The sequence below is a fragment of the Hibiscus syriacus genome, unplaced genomic scaffold (genome assembly GCF_006381635.1).
Source record: "Hibiscus syriacus cultivar Baekdansim isolate YM2019G1 unplaced genomic scaffold, ASM638163v2 tig00113725_pilon, whole genome shotgun sequence".
NCBI classification, from domain to species: domain Eukaryota; kingdom Viridiplantae; phylum Streptophyta; class Magnoliopsida; order Malvales; family Malvaceae; genus Hibiscus; species Hibiscus syriacus.
Genome location: NW_024063471.1, coordinates 1131131 through 1148409, shown reverse-complemented (window position 1 = coordinate 1148409; position 17279 = coordinate 1131131). Strand labels below are relative to the sequence as shown.

The following is a 17279-nucleotide window of genomic DNA, read 5'->3' as shown; positions in this document are numbered from 1 at the left end:
AAATTTCTGGTAAGACGCAAATCTGGTAAAAATGGTAAGTTCAAGGGTCCGATCTACCAAATTCAAAAACGATCAGTGACGACTCCATCACATTCAATCCAAGTCGGGACGCTAACCCATGACCACTCATAGGACTGTTGCGATAGCTTGGCGACTCTGCTGGAGACTTTGAGGGTCAAGCCAAAATCGATTATCGGTTGTTTTCTAAGACAAAAATTGTAAGTTTAGGTTTTAATTTATGTTCGATCTGTTTTATTTACCATTGATTATTATTATTTTTAAATGGTTGTAGTAATCATTTTCTAATATTTTCAGTTTTAGAAATGAAAGACTCGTATCTTAAGCTTTACACCCAAGCTCCAAACCTATTTAAGTGGGGTGAAAGTGACGTCTTCATGAGAATTTATTCTTCGTGTTAGGCCTAACAATTAGCCCTCGAGATCAATATATTTTATGTCTTTGTTGGAATTTATTCCTCGTGTCAGACATAAGAGAATGTGTCCCCTCAAGTTTAACTTGGTCCGCATAAGCAGGTGATGGATTTAGGATAAAGGGTTTGTGTAACACCCATAGCCCATATATATATCGATATGCAAGCCACAAATGTCACATTAACATGACGAACATTTACTGAGCATAAAGACTTAAAACCTCGTTTTAAGTTTAAACATTCTCTGTTTCAATTTAAAAACCTTAACCTTATTTGTATAAAACCATAAAATAAATTTAATAATTGAAAGCAAGTCCAATTTCAGTTGGTAAGTAGGCAGTTTAGAGCTGATCATAACTATATATATCACTGCCTAAATATTGCTTAATTTAAAAACCATTTAAAACCAGTAATAATAATATTCATTCATAAATAAGATTATAACTAAAATTAACTAAAAATCAAAACAATTCTAAATTAATATTACAAGTTCCTTTTTAAAATAAATCTAATAAAGCAACCCAACGAATATAATGTACATGACACTAATAAGTCAAAGTTAGGATGTCTTATTGATACTTTCGGTAAGTTGGATTTCCAGAAGATACTAGCAAACTCCCCACTTCATGTCATCTACTTTATTTGAACCTAAGCATGAAAATCATCATGCTCTAAGTAAAACTTAGTGAGGCAAAAATATAACTAAAACATAAAATCCATAAAATATAAGCAATAAACTGTAATTTAAATAAAAAAATTAAAACTTCAAACCAGGCTTTCCAAACCATATTTTTCCTCATCAGAAACCTGAAAATCATGATCACATAATTTCATCAAAATCACAATAATCAACATCAACAATTATATATTTTGCATATACTTTCCATTCAGACACATTTTAGAACTTTCATATTTTTCATTTTTATATTCTTTTTCCTTTCAGTCACTTTCAGAACTTTTCTTATTTCATTTTCATAACCCAATATATATTTATGAGAATACAAGATACATGAGTTAGACGAGTGAGCGCAATAATCACTTCAATGCTATCATCATAATTATAATATGTAAGCACACATAGTGATATCATATCAGAATCGTAATGTGCACACAAAGTGTAATCAGATCAGAATATATATATAAACTAGTGCACCCACCGATACACCACAATATATTAGAATCGGAACATATAAGCACACACAGTGTTATCATATCAGAATGGAAATGTGCACACAAAGTGCAATCACATCAGAATATATATACTAGTGTACCTTCATGTAACACCACAATATATCAGAATCACTCCACCTCATGTACCCACGACTCTCAATGCAACATACAATGGGCTTTACTTTGATTCATAACCATTTAATAAATATCATGCCAAACCATAATTATTTTCAAATCATAACCGCAGAATATTACATGGGCAGTTCATACCCGAAATTATTCATGAAACTTGATAAAGTATTATAGAAATAATTCCAAAATTAAAACATAAACATAAACTATACTATTAAAATAAAATAATACGAGGTTGACTTATCACAAGTCGTCCTCAATCAGAATAATTAAATAATTAAAATGTACTCACATTAATACTTTATATACAAATCAAAACATAAACCTCACCAAACTTTAAGCCTAATTTCTTGCTTCCAATCACTTCTTCACGAATTTATCACAATTTCATATTTTGATAGTTTGCGCTACCTTCAAAGAGATATTATTATGTATTAATTTATATATTTAAAAATTATTTTGTTTATACCAATGGAAACTAGACTCGAATATGAATCTAAAAATATAAAGCAATTTTCTAGTTCAATTCGTACAATTTATATCAAATTTTCAAAGTTGACTGACAAAAGTTATTTTGGACAGAATCTACTGTCCTGTTTTCTGACCTATCACTAATTAAAAATTCTTATATTTTTGTATACTTCTTGAATTCAGTTTCCGTTTGTTTTAAACAAAACTATACTGACATAAGAATCCAATTATATAAGATTCATCCCCCAATCATTGTTTTAGAATTTTTGATGATTTTCTAAACTTATTGTTCAAAACATAATTTATAGGCAGATTTCACCAACTAGTGTCCTTAACGTATTCACTAATTCTATTAGCTTACTAAATGAACATATAAGCTTAAATTATACTTCATATAACACTAGGAGTCACTTCTTAACATAACTCCAACACTGGCTCATCGTAAACCAATGTTTATTCGAAACATAAATACGAATTAAATGCACTCACCTGGTGTCCTTAGTTTGTAAACCTTCCTTAGAAATTCACATTACATTCTTAAGTTTCTACTTAGCTTTAATATTAGGAGAATCTTTAATATTGTTTGATCTTGATTCCAACACACAATCTAAATGAACATCATTACCAAATATATACAAATGCAAACCACATGTTAAAATCTTACTAACATAGGCATACATAGAAAATAGACTCCTAAAAATTCTTTCAATGCTCATTCGATAATAATTTCATGTCACAACATAAACGTTGACCTTAAAACTTCCAATTGACCATTCAAATTCTATATAATCCAAATTTCACAAACATTTTCACTTAAGCTTCCAACTTTTCTATTTTTATGACCTCAACTTTTACAAACTTTCCAAAATAATCAAATTTCACATTCTAACATTAATTTAATACTCAAACATTAATTTCAAGCATAGTACATCAACTATTTCATAATTACACATCAACCTACAATTTTCTATAATTGCCAAATATGTCTCCCAACTTTTCAAAAATTACCAAATGGTCCCCAATTTTTTCTTAGGCTTGTCGAATACTTCTTACATCATTTCCAGCCCCTACATAGTTTTTCTAAATTCTCCCATGTTCAAGCTTAGGTTGAATATTTTAAAAGTTCAAGATGATTTTACTCGATTTTGATTTGATTCAAGCATGAAATCAACATCGATTCAACCTTATACAATCTGTACAATCAAATCTCTAACTTAATTTCATCAATACACATCATTCCCTTAAAGCTAGGATTGGCCGAACCTTTATATGTTCATATAATCATGTACAAATGATTTTAATCATCCATCATGATTGGAAATAATTCTAGAACCTCAAAAACATCAAAATCCTTTATCAATTACATAAACCCTAATGTGAATATAAATCCTAGAGTTTGGTATCTTTAAACACAAACCAAATTAGCAAGCAATAATGGTACCAAATGATAGCATTTTTCGAATAGAACATTTTTCTATTTCACTGCATGATCCAAAATACAAAGGAAATTGCTTAAAAATTAAAAATAAAAACTTCTTTTACCTAGGTATGAAGGAGCACGAAATTTTGGCTGAAAGATGGCTTGGTTTCATGAAATTTTGGTTAATTTCATGTTAATTTAGCCTTTATTTAAGCTTAAATGAATAAAATATTCATTTAATGAGAAATGTCAATTTTACCCTTAATGAAACTTGATATTTACCTTAATATCAAGCCACATAAACCTTATCGTAAATAAAAAATAAAAAATAAATTAATTATCTTGCTCTTTCCAACTTTGCCCATGCCATTTTCAAAAAAAAAAATCAATCTTGTCATTTTCATCCAACGATCCAAATTGAACATGGAAATTAATTCTCAAATCCAATGCTCTATATTATTTTCCATCATTTTAACATGTTTAAATAATATTTCTAAGCTTAATTTAATGCCTTTAAAATTTTCCTGAAATTTCTATTCGATCCGATTTATCGAATTTTTACCAAACTTTAACATTTTCTAGTTTTTAACACAATTTTTGGATCAATAATCTAGTTTCAATAAAACCCAATCTCAAGAGTAAATAAAACCCAATCTCAAGAGTAAACTATCTATTTATGAAATAAAAATTATTTTTGGGAAAATTACAACTTAGGTCTCTGAACATTTTCCAAATTTACACTCTGGCCACTAAACTTTCAAATTTTACATTTTAGCCACTAACCGAAATTTTGGGGTATTACAATTTGGCAAGCCCAAGGGGACACCGACAAGGAGAACTTGGGTCCTTTTTATAACAGTCTTTGTACCTTTTTCGAAGTGATGAATTGATAGAACTTGTCGTATGAAAAATGTGAGGTTGTCTCTTCATATGATCTCGCTTCCTATGGAACGCGATGTCCTTTCTTTTCCAGACAACCATTTAGTTCTTTATATGCATGTTTGAGGCAATTTTTCGGGTTGTAAATTGATTTTTTTTCGTTATTTATAAGATTAATGGCGTAGTATTTGAACTTATCTTTTAGTTGAGTGTAATACCGGATCATACGAGACATTATAAGCGGGGGTAAAAATCACGTTCAAAATGGTTCCAAAGCTTGGTTCAAAATGCAATTTTTACATCGCTTATAATGTCTCGTATGTACTGATACTAGCCTCAACTGAAACATAAATATAAATACTACACCTTTAATCTTACAAATTACAAAAAATTTTAGATTAACTACCCGAAAAAAAAACCACTTGAATATGTCTATCAAACCATTTTATTTTGTCATGCACAAAACAAGTTTTGGAACATTTTTTAATGCGATTTTTAATCTGCTTACAATATCCCGTATGTGTCGATTTTGGCCTCAACTAAAAGATAAGTTATAATACTACGCCTCTAATCTTATAAATTAAAAAAAATAGATTAACTACCCGAAAATACTCATCGAATATGACTATAAACACTTGCAATGTGGGTTGGAAATGTATATACCTCGCATTTTGTAGAACATGAAGCTTGTTTAATACTGCACATGATAAATTCAATTTCTCGTGCACCTCACGATAAATTCAATTTCTCGTACACCTCGCGTTTTGTAGAACGTGAGGTCGTTTCACCTAATATTAAATTATATTTTCTAAAAAGTGTTTACACGTTGGACCGGTCTTGCGCCCTTCAAAACTTGAGATCCTTAAATGTGTTTTGCAGAACCCGAGGTAGCCCTATGTAGGCAGTTTGGGAGTATTTTTTTAATTAATGTTGTGTGGGATTATTTTTCTAATAAATGAATTTTTGGAGGTTTTTCTAATAGAAACACCAAGAAATTCACGGGAAAAAAGAACAAAGAAATAATTTCAGTATTCTAAATTCACTCATATAATTATCCTAAAAAGTTACAAAATTAAAAGATTTAGCATAGATGTAAGTATTAAATACATCCTAATCTATATAAAAACCAAAATCACTAAATAATCCAATTATGGTAAGTTGCTAATACACTTGATTATCACGCAGCTAACAAAATACCTCGTATATGGTAACAATAAATATTAATATCTTGTACATATCATGTTTATTCTGTCAAATCCCTTGCTTCTAAAAAAAACTCCTTTTAACCATACTTAACTATGATTAATTTGATCTTATTGTATCACGTGGGTCATGGCACCAACTAGCCGTCCTTCCTTAACGGTGGTTGTGGTACATGCGACGCACCGGTGTTAGGCCGACGGATGAGTGTGGACCGGCAAGTACAAGTCATTCTCCAAAATTTCTGAAATCTCTCACATTTACGCTGTGAGTTAAATTTCTACCAACAAATAAACCCACATTTTTTTACCGGAAAAGCATTGGATTTTGTATTATGATACATTCAAGCTCATTTTTTTTCTAAGACAAATTAAAGAAACATAACATGAAACAGGGGGCACTGGTTTAAGGTCAATTAATTGTATAAGCAAAATTGTTTATAGTTGATCGAAAACCAAGTGACTGGTGACGCGTGGAGCCAGGTGATTTTTTGAGTGACTTTCATAATCTCTTATTTTGGATAGTCGTTTTACATCTTCCTTTCCACTTGGATAAAAAATCTACACAACTGCTTTCAGTCTACCACCGGCACTTAAGTCGATCAAACACCATTGAATCTTGTTTTCATGTTTTATATTCTTTTGTTGTTGCAGAAATGGCAGGGAGGTCTTTTATGTGGGGTAGAGAGAGTAAAGAAAGGCTGCTTTCAACCAAAGGGATTTCGGAATTAAGGCTCGGCAATCAAAATGCTGCCGAGGATCGAGTTAGATGCCGGTGTTTTCGATCATGTCTCGATCCCATCGATGAATTCTGGAACAACGTTCAAGATGTCTCGGCTAAACTATATAAGATGGGGCGATCAGATCCCCGTAAGGTCGTTTTCGCCATGAAAATGGGGCTTTCGTTAACGTCTGCATCGCTGCTTATGCTTTTCAAAGAGCCTCTACAGGGTGCTAGTCAATATTCTATCTGGGCCATTCTCACCGTCGTCGTCGTTTTCGAATTCAGCGTAGGTACATACATATATAGATGTATCTATATGATTCAACATTCATTTGCACACTACCACCATTTGGTTTATATTTAACGTATCTGAATGTAGGTGCAACACTTAACAAAGGGTTCAATCGAGCTATCGGGACTTTCTCTGCCGGAGCCATGGCTTTAGGCATCGCAGAACTATCGATAATGTCCGGAAAGTACGAAGAAGTTATCATTTTGATAAGCATTTTCATAGCAGGTTGGGAGTTCTAGCAGTTCAACACTAAAAATAAATGTTTACTGTCACATGATCATTCAACGTTATAACTCATGAGCATTCATTCTGCTTTAGGATTTGTTACAAGCTATTGCAAATTGTACCCTCCGATGAAGCCATACGAATATGGTTTCCGGGTATTCTTGTTGACGTTTTGTATCGTACTGATATCCGGAAACAATTCGAGAACCTTCTACACCACTGCTCTTTACCGTCTGTTGCTCATCTTCCTTGGCGCGGGCATGTGTTTGGTGATAAATATATGCATTTACCCCATATGGTCAGGAGAGGATTTGCACGAATTGGTGGTTAAAAATTTCAAGAGTGTTGCTTCTTCCTTGGAAGGTTATCTTTTTCTTTTTGAGAACCGCTCGGAGCCCTTTTTTCTGTCGAAATATAACATCGGAGTTTCGTTTTGTAGGGTGTGTTGATGGATATCTGCAATGTGTTGAATATGAGAGGGTTCCTTCCAAGATTCTTACATACCAAGCATCTGATGATCCATTGTATAGCTCCTATAGATCAGTTGTGCAATCTTCAAACCAAGAGGATAGTCTGCTAGATTTTGCCTTATGGGAGCCTCCACATGGTCCTTATAGGTCATTCAGCTATCCATGGAGGAACTATGTCAAAGTGAGTGGTGCATTGAGACATTGTGCATTCATGGTCATGGCGATGCATGGATGCATACTTTCGGAAATTCAGGCTCCGGCAGATAAGCGATATGCGTTTGCTCTCGAGCTTCATAGGGTCAGCAATGCGGGCGCTAGACTGCTGCGCGAGCTCGGAGAGAAAGTCCAGAAAATGGAAAAGTTAGGCCCTGGAGACATACTGAATGAAGTTCATGAGGCGGCGGAGGAATTGCAGAAGAAGATAGACGAGAAATCGTACCTTCTAGTCAATTCGGATAGCTGGGCGACCCCTCCAACACGACAGCACAAGGAGTTGAAAGTATCCACGAGCACGGTCGAGGGTAAAGATGATGAACCACGTAAAGTGATCAAATCCATGAGCGATATGTGGGAAGTTCAGCACTCGATGGACTCTCGTGCCACCCCGGATTTAATGACGACCGGAAGTGATCTCGACAAACCTTCATGGCCTCGCCTCTCGTTCAACTCCGATGCAATGCTGCACCGCCAGGAATCGAAAATATATGAAAGTGCAAGCAGTCTATCCTTGGCAACCTTCGCATCGCTATTGATCGAGTTCGTTGCAAGGCTACAGAATCTCGTGGATGCATTTCAAGAGCTTAGTGAGAAGGCAAACTTCAAGGATAAAACAGTTCAAGATGGGGGGACTGGATTCTGGAACAGGTTAACAAGTTGCTGTCGGTAACAGAACTAAGTTCTAGATTAGAAAAGTAAAGAGGTTTTGGACCGTATTTTGGGGTTTAAACTTTTGGAACTGAATGGATTTTGGACATTACTGTTTCCTGTACTGTTTGTTGCACACCCTTATGGACAACCTTATTTCGAGCATACTAAATGGCCTAATAAGAAATCACCATTAGCTTCCTTGATTTTACATTAAATTGCATGAAAAAATCTGCTAGCAATGTTTTATGATCTGAACTCTGTGATGTAATGGTAGTCGTGGTATTAATTGAATCCAAAATCAGCTTCGAGACAGGGCAATTCCGCAACAGATGGTTAACAGATTCCCCAACTCCATTGTACAAGGGGCATATGTTGTTTAAGTTCGTCTTCTCTGTTATAAGTTTTCAAAAGTGGATAAGTAATTGTTTACAAATCTCCTTGTTGTAATCTTCATTTTGTCCGGAAGTTGTAGTGCCCAAAAACTAACATCTAGAAAGTTGTAATTAAATTAAGGGCATAATAGTCCATTTTTTAACCATTGGTGTTCGACCTAATAATTGATTATTTTTTGATCATATTTTACAAAGACTCATTATGGCGATGAGTACGACTTTCCCTACCCAGTTTATTCTAATAACAAATATTAAGATTTAAACTCTTGACTTTTCTAAAAGGATTTAATATCTCATCTCACTAGAACAACTATTTGTTGATATATATATTTTTTCTTCATATTTATATATTTTGCTAATCAATTTTTTTTAAAAGATAATGATATGGTTACTTATGTTATCCATTTATAACTTTTTAGTCACTTACGTTATCGATTTATAATATTTTGGTCATTGAGACATTAAATACCATTAGTTTGTTGATATAACATGTTAGTAAAAAGAGTTAATTTTTAGCTTAACTCTTGAACTTTTGGTAACATACTAATTTGGTCCTAAAAGTTTAAAATATCAATTTAATCTATGAATTTGGTTAAAGTCCCCAATCGCTCATCACAGGTCATTGTTAACTATCATTGACCGTTGACATCAACGATGTTGTATCCAAAAATTTTTCGATCACTCTTTTTGTCCTTTAAAAGTGGATCTAATATTTGTTTCATTAAATATAGGGTAAAATACGCATTTAGTACATAAACTATCGGTTTTGGTTTATTTTAATACCTAAATTTCATTTTTTTAAATCATACCTAACATTTAATTTTTGTTTCATTCTAATACCCTATCATTAAAAATTTAACGCATTTAGTACCTAAATTATTGGTTTTGGCCCGTTTTAGTACCTAAACTATTTTTTGGTCCATTTTAATACCTAAACTTTTGATTTTTTAAACAACTTAATGTTAAATTTTGAACGGGATATTAAATTAAAACAAAAACTAAACTTTAAATATAATTTTTAAAAAAATTAAAAATTTAGGTACTAATAACATAAAACTGATAAATTCGATACTAAATGCGTAAATTACCTTAAACTCCATAAATCCAGTATAGAACCTGGGCTTTCTTTAAAATTAAACATAATAATAAATTTATCGTTAATAATATTGGATTTTGGTGCATGATTTGTGTCGTCAAAAGAAATAATTCGAGAGTTGGGAGGGGAAGGTATAGGTGGAACATGATGATGGTGGTTTTGAGATCTTTTCCAGGTTTGTGTTTAGGAGTTTCAAAGGATTATGAACCGCTAAAAGTCGTGATGTTTTCGATGTAAGAGATGTACCGTGGGGTGGGTGGGATAATTGCTACCTCAAATTTTAAAATTATTATATATTTTATTTTTATATATTGTCTATTGAAAATCTACTTTCATCCCTGTAACTTTATGAGTACAAATTCATTTTCTAAAATTTTAAAAGTCTAAGTTCGTTCCTGTAATATAAGATTTTGCGTCCATCTCTATGTAAGATGAATAACTCTCAAAAGAGAATGATTGTTTCAGGTTCCCTCCGATCATAACCGTCATAAAATTATCTTTAATGTTAACTTTATAATTACATTAACAGTTAACGTCTCACATCAATTTATTATCACTCACATTAATAATTGTTAATATTAAGAAATCAATTTGTTAATAATGTTAATAACTAATTCGTTAATTTTAGAACTTGATAAGAAAAATAAAAATTTATTCAAATATTAATAATCATTTATGTAATTTATTTTAAGTATATAGAATATAATCTTCTAAAATATCTAATAAAAAATAATTTATAAAATAAAATAGTAATTCTCTTAAATAATATTAAAAATTAAATATTGATTTTGTGAATAAAATAAACTGAGATGAATGATTCAAAACGAACTTAAACAATATTCAATGGTTTAAAAGAAATGAGATTTGGGTCTTGGGATGTTTTTGTAAATGAAAATAGTCAAGGGGCCATTAATCAATTAGCCCATCATTCACGAAAATGATGCCGATTACCATCATCGCTGGCCTTAAAAATTTCAAAATAAATAAATACAACCAAAATACAAAATATTTCATTCTCATTTTCTTTCTGATTTTTGAGAAACAGCCGGCGGGAAGGAGTCGAGATCGGTAAGATTACCTCCGTTAGTTAATGTTGTTATCTTCCGTTCTTAGATGCCGGGAGTTTTAAATTTTCAAAGTCAATTCTCTTTGCTTTTCTTTCTCTTCACATCCAAACAAGGCCGTGGTTTTTAATTTTTTTTGCCGCATTTCTCCTCTCCTTTTATTGGTTGAATTTGTTCGTTTTCTGGTATTGAATTTCCCAGTGTTTGTTTGGGATCATGTTCTTTGGGATTGATCTGTTTATAAACTTTTATGTGCTTTAAGTGCTTGTAAGATCTACAAATACGGTCACAAAAGCATTATTGAATCGTGAGATTTAAGGATCAGAAGATGGGACACTCTTACTGTATATTTTGAATGATTGGTAATTAATGACGGGTAACGAGCATAGTATAAAATAGCGGTTGCGGTTGCGGATGTTGCGGACGTTACGTAACATGTTGCGACTGTCGCGGGTATGATTTCATCAAAAATCACAATACTTATAAAATATTTTATCGCGTTACGTTAATATTGTGTCGCGATGACCTTCAAAACCAATACGATGTGGCCATTACACTGCGTTGCGGCCGCAATTTAATACCATGGTAACGAGTTTTTTTCCTTCTGTAGGTTTTCAGGTATAAATAGTTAATTGAAGCTGCAGATATTGAAATAAGATGGCTATGGTTGAAGAACCGTTGTATCCAATAGCTGTCCTGATAGATGAGCTAAAAAATGATGACATATAATTCCGTTTAAACTCAATCCGTAGGCTTTCAACGATCGCTCGTGTTCTTGGGGAGGAGTGAACCAGGAAGGAATTGATTCCCTTTCTTAGTGAAAACAATGACGACAATGATGAGGTGCTTCTCGCAATGGCTGAAGAGCTGGGAGTGTTTATTCCCTATATTGGGGGTGTTGAGCATGCACGTGTTTTGCTGCCACCTTCGGAAACCCTTTGTACTGTTGAGGAAACCTTTGTGTCGTAACCGATTTTCGCCCGGCCACGAATTTTTTACTTGACGGGAAAAATAATATAAAGAAATAAATAATTTTAATTTAAAATGTTTTGGGAGTCGCCATTGACTTTTTTTGAGTTAGGTGGGTCAAATATCTAAAAATAATCTTTTAAAATAGTTTTGAATAAAACATAATTTAAAAGATAAAACGGATCTGCGTATAACCAAAGATTTTAGTAAAAAGGGATTTGTGATCGATTACATTTAGGGAAAGATTAACACCCCTATAACACCCAAAATTGATAATTATTAATTATAAATTGTCTCTATTATTAGAAATTTAAGAATTCAACAATATATTTAATTTATAATCCTATTATTTCAAATTTATTAGTATAACTTTAAGAAAATATATTAATTTTTATATTTTATAAATAAGATATTTATTTATTTTTAAAATACCAGAATAGGACATCTAGTTGCTTTAAGACTGTCATTTTCTTAATATTAAAAATAAATAAATATTAAAACATTTTTCTAAAAAATAGATTAATATATATAATTTATAAAAATAGGATATTTATTTATTTATTTAAAAATATCATAAACATCCAATTACGTTAAGACTGTCATTTCTTAATATTGAAAAATAAATAAATATTAAAACATGACAATTTATACTAAAATGACATCATTTTGGATCCTTACAAAAAAAATCAAATTTAAACCAAAACAAAGTATAAAACTTATTTTCTCCTTTCCCCATCATTTTTTCTTTCATTGTTTTTCTTTTTCTCTCCCTCAACTTGAACCAAACTCAGATTTTGACCATCCTTCTTACCAACATTCTAACCACTACCTATTTCTATAGTTGGAGGTCGATGAGACCCAAAATTTTTCAACAAACTTATCTCACCCCTCTAAACATGAATTTCATGTTAGTTTATCCGAAAAAACTCCAAACTTTATGAATATATCTTTCGAAAGCTTTAATCTATTGAACTGCCATTTTTTGACATCGCTTCCAACAAATAACAATATTGTTCAACTCATATTTTCTTCTTCTATAAGTGTTTCAATTTATTTTCTAAAAGAAATTCTACAAAAGTCTTACTCCCAAACTTTCGGCAAAAATGACAAATAGAGCACTAAGGGTGAAAATAGGATTTATGATTTGATCATGATTTAAGGTTTGATTAACATCTAATTTTTAGGTTTTATTTGAGGTTTATAGATTCAGGTGAAACAAAAGTTAAAATCGGACTCAGAAGATCAAAATAAATCAATCTCAAAATTTTGGATTTAATTGTCATCCACAACGGTGATCGACACGATCAGGGATGAACCAGGGGGATTGGCGGAGCGGTCTACCCCTAAAAATTTTAAATTACTATATGTTTTAGATATTTTTTTTATTGATAATGTGTTTTATCCCTCTAAAATATTATAAATTTACCCTTATTAACATAAAATATTGCATTTATCTCTGGGTACTATAGCAATCTAAAACAATTAATAAAAAAATGCAAAGTAAGCACGTAGATAGATAATCGGTCCAGTGACTAAAGCAAGAGAAAATCAAAAGTTTTTAGCGGTTAAATAAAAAAAATTAAATTTCACTTATCAAAATAAGAGTGAGAAGAAAATTGAATGATAATTTGTATAATTTACCCTTGAAATGAGAAAATCGTCGGTCTTCTCATAAAGATTATTAAAAGAAAAGTCAAGGGAGGCCTCTAAGTCTCACTTTTCTTTTAATCTTCGTTTATCATACACGTTTCTGAGATTCCATCATTCCATGGTTATAAATTTATTAATCAGTCCACATTGGAATCCATCGGTAATTTCAGTGTCTTATCCCCACTACCATTAATGCAATCCTTAGTTATAAAATACTTATGAGAAACAAAGCTTCGAAAACATAAAACAAAAGAATGTGCAATCAGATAGGGTGAGAATGAAACCTTTTAAGTACATGTAAATGGACAGCTACCTTTATTCTTCATATCAAACATTCTCTCTTCCCCCCCCCCCCTTGCAGACCAATTACTACTCCATTTTATTCTTTTCCTCATTAATTCATCTTTCATATCTTTTATGTTTTCTAGTTCTTTAGTTCTCTTCTGTTTTCAAGAGATTTCTCGCACATTCATCACCATTATTGTCGGTCATTTCCCCAACTTTTACAATATTTTCATATGAATTCTATCAGAGTTTTAAAATCCGATGAATAATAATAAGAGATAATTAGTTTAGGTTTTGTTCATGAGATTATTGCATGTGTTCTTGATGATTTTTTAATACAAAATTTTATGCTCTTAATTTGTAGACCTGTTATTTTTCAATGGTGTGGTGCAAAAGTATCTTACCATTACAACACACGAAGCTCTATGTTCTTCTCTGGCACTTTTTTCTTTTTAACTTTTTTAACACAATGTTTGCAAAAATTCATTTAAGGGTCAGATTTTATGTTTCTCAATGGCCACTTGTTCTTTTATTTTTCAATGGTATAACCTATACTATTTTTTTTTAAACTTTCATCCATCTTTATTAACTTTTATTTGTTGTTTGTTTATTGAGAGTCGAATCGAGATCAAGTTCATAATAAAATATTTTGATTGAATTCGTGAAAAAAAATTATTTTATTAGAGATAATGTTGAATCAAGACTATCAAAATTTTAACATATCCCGTAACCATCCCTAATCTCCATTACTAAATTAAAAAATATTAAACGTTAAAACATACTTGATCTCACATCCCAAGGCTTTGCATATGGGGTCATGCAAATTCTTCGCATTATCTCAAAGGTTCCTTTGTTCATACCCTAATTAAAGGCACACGATGACAAACCTTTTAACTCCATCCATATTCCAAATCATTAATCCTTAAGGAATAGTTTTTCCTTCACATCATATTTCCCCACCAATCACAAGCCTTAAATCCTTCAAATTTCAACACAAAATTCTAATAATCAAGTTAGCTTTCTTCAAGAGTGTACAATTTATTAATTAACTACCTAGTTTCAAAGCACCGTTTGAATTTGAAGGATCAAGGTCAAATTGGATCAGTTTTAATCGGAAAAGAGAAAGAGAGAGAGAGAGAGTAGTGTGGAAACATTTCAAACAGTGAAAACTCAACAGAAAGCAAAAGCACAGATTCCGGAAGGGAAAGAAAACATTACAAAAATACCTTGAGAATCCCCATTTTGGCTTCGATTTTATTTTGTTGTTTGCAGCAGAAAGTTGAAATGTTTCTTCATAAAAACGAAGCTTCAACCCCAGTCTTCAGACCAGACCCTGAAACATCGTCTTCTCGAGCATACATGAAGCCCTTGCCCGAAGGATTGTGGACAACCGGTATTTGCGAGTGTTACGGAGATGCTTATAATTGTAAACACAGAAAAATCCCATAAAATTCATTTACTTTTTTTTTCCTTTCATTCCATGTTCTTCGTTTAATGTCGTGTTTAATTTGGTGTTTTTGTTGAAGGTTTGTTTACCGGTATATGTCCCTGCATCACCATGGGACAAAATTCCGAGATTATCAATAGAGGAGAAATAGGTAAGTAAACACTTCGTTTTGTCATCAAGTTTCGGTCTTGAAATTTTACGACTGGTAATTAACAACGTTGAGTTGGGATTTGGAGTTGTTGATGCAATAAATCTAATATGGGATGATTTTCCTTATTATAAGTTGCATGAGCAGCCTGCAGATCGGCCAGCCTCCTCCACCTTGCCTCAGGGGTGGTCCTATTCGGATGGATATTTGGGTCGAGAAACCGAACGAAGCTGCGGCAACACTTCTCGTTGCCGGAGTCGCCGTTGCCGGATTGGGCCACTCACGTTTTGTGCATGTGGTGCGCTCTTTGTCAAGAACACCGAGAACTACGAACTCGTGGAGCCGACCCTTCCCTAGGTAATTAATGGCAATCCCACGTTATATATATATATATATTTATCAACACAATTTGATCCGAAAAATATATATCATCTATCTAAATTCAATTAAATTTAAGAAGCATATGTCCCCTTGACTCAATCTGAGAAATATATTTCCTCATTCGAGTTTGATCCAACGTAAATTTTTTATAAAAGATTCGACTCAATATAAATATATATAAAAATTATTCTATAAAATAAGGATATGATTAAAGAAATTATAGAAAGAATGGTATCATGAAAGAATGGTATCATGGTAATTATCCTTAAATTTATAAAAGAAATTACTTTGGGTTGGAATTCAAGTCGGATCAAAGATTTTTCACCCTAATTATGAATTTGAATCGTCTCACATACTATAAAATTTGATCAAATTCAATTTAACCCAAATTTTAAAAAATGACATTATCAAATCAAATTAAGTAAAAATTAATTAATCTCAGATTAAATTAACATCTTTATGTATACCCTGAAAATTTTAATGCTATTTTGATTTAATAAAGAAAGATTTGAACCTTATGCTTTATATAATATGTCGAATTTATCTGATCTAACCTTATTGTCTTCCATTGTGGATGCAATTTCATCCCAAAACTCTAATTAATTATTTTTTTACAATTTAATTTTTAATAGGTTGGGAAGGCAATTTAGCTATGTGGATGAAAGATGGAGTGACTCCTCCGATTGTGGTACCAGGCATGATCAAATGATTTATTGAATTACAATCATAAATCAATTGACATAATTCGATTAGTGAAATAAATTCAATTTTCATTAATGGAAAACTAATTGAAAATATATTTAGTTCTTTTTAAATGGAACAATACTATGTCTTGTCGCATGGTTTAACCTTTATTTTCTATATATTTTTATAGTTTTCTCACAATAACATTTCACATGTCATAAAATCTAGTATATATATAAGATTTCATTCCCTATATATATATATATACAAGATTTCATTCCCTCTATGATGGATTAATTTAAATAAGGACTGATAAAAAATTAGGTAAATTATTTGTTTAGTTACTTAACTATTAACATATTTTTATTTTCATCATTAATGTTATTGTTTGATTCTATTTTAGTCGCCCTTCAATAAATTGTTAAAAGATATGATGATGAGGTTATTTTTTTATTGGTATAATAACACATTTAATCTTTAATACTTATACAATCTATTAGTTTGATCATAATTCTAAATAGGATAAAGTACACAAATGGTCCACCAATTATAGGGTACTACTTTAAATCCATCGACTATTAAAAGTTACAAAATAGTCCCCCAACTATAGATTGTTGCTTTGTTGAGTCCCTTGACTATTAAAAGTTATAAAATGGTCATTGACTATTCATATATTTCAAGCTCATCATTTTCCGTTAAAAAAATTAACAGTCCTATGAGTTGGACGTTAACATGATGATTGTGATATGATAGTCGTTTGAGATTATATGATCAAATTTTATCATATAACAATTAATAGGTTAACGTTCAACTTAGATTGTCGTCAATTTTTTAACGGAAAAAGACGAGATTGTAATATATGAATAGTCGGTGATCATTTTGTA

The 17279-nt window shown here is 31.6% G+C and overlaps 2 protein-coding genes across 2 annotated transcripts; both read left to right on the top strand.

Moving 5' to 3' along the window:
• The first annotated feature begins 6306 nt into the window (after positions 1–6306).
• Positions 6307–8324, top strand: LOC120187623 (aluminum-activated malate transporter 4-like). The gene is made up of 4 exons (XM_039191304.1): positions 6307–6715; positions 6805–6942; positions 7036–7305; positions 7382–8324. The coding sequence occupies exons 1-4, from the start codon at positions 6358–6360 to the stop codon at positions 8296–8298; spliced, it is 1683 nt and encodes a 560-aa protein (XP_039047235.1). The 5' UTR covers positions 6307–6357; the 3' UTR covers positions 8299–8324.
• Positions 8325–15005: 6681 nt separating this feature from the next.
• Positions 15006–16420, top strand: LOC120187391 (protein PLANT CADMIUM RESISTANCE 12-like). Its single transcript, XM_039191118.1, has 4 exons — positions 15006–15161; positions 15262–15333; positions 15478–15687; positions 16344–16420. Exons 1-4 carry the CDS (start codon positions 15020–15022, stop codon positions 16418–16420), a joined length of 501 nt encoding a protein of 166 aa, XP_039047049.1. The 5' UTR covers positions 15006–15019.
• The last annotated feature ends 859 nt before the right edge of the window (positions 16421–17279 follow it).

Excerpts from the sequence above, each read along its gene's own strand:
- LOC120187623 (XM_039191304.1), top strand. The coding sequence starts at position 6,358 with ATGGCAGGGAGGTCTTTTATGTGGGGTAGAGAGAGTAAAGAAAGGCTG. Across the intron at positions 6,716-6,804 it reads CGTTTTCGAATTCAGCGTAG|GTGCAACACTTAACAAAGGG; the intron begins GTACATACATAT and ends ATCTGAATGTAG. Across the intron at positions 6,943-7,035 it reads GATAAGCATTTTCATAGCAG|GATTTGTTACAAGCTATTGC; the intron begins GTTGGGAGTTCT and ends ATTCTGCTTTAG.
- LOC120187391 (XM_039191118.1), top strand. The coding sequence starts at position 15,020 with ATGTTTCTTCATAAAAACGAAGCTTCAACCCCAGTCTTCAGACCAGAC. Across the intron at positions 15,162-15,261 it reads TTACGGAGATGCTTATAATT|GTTTGTTTACCGGTATATGT; the intron begins GTAAACACAGAA and ends TTTTTGTTGAAG. Across the intron at positions 15,688-16,343 it reads TGGAGCCGACCCTTCCCTAG|GTTGGGAAGGCAATTTAGCT; the intron begins GTAATTAATGGC and ends AATTTTTAATAG.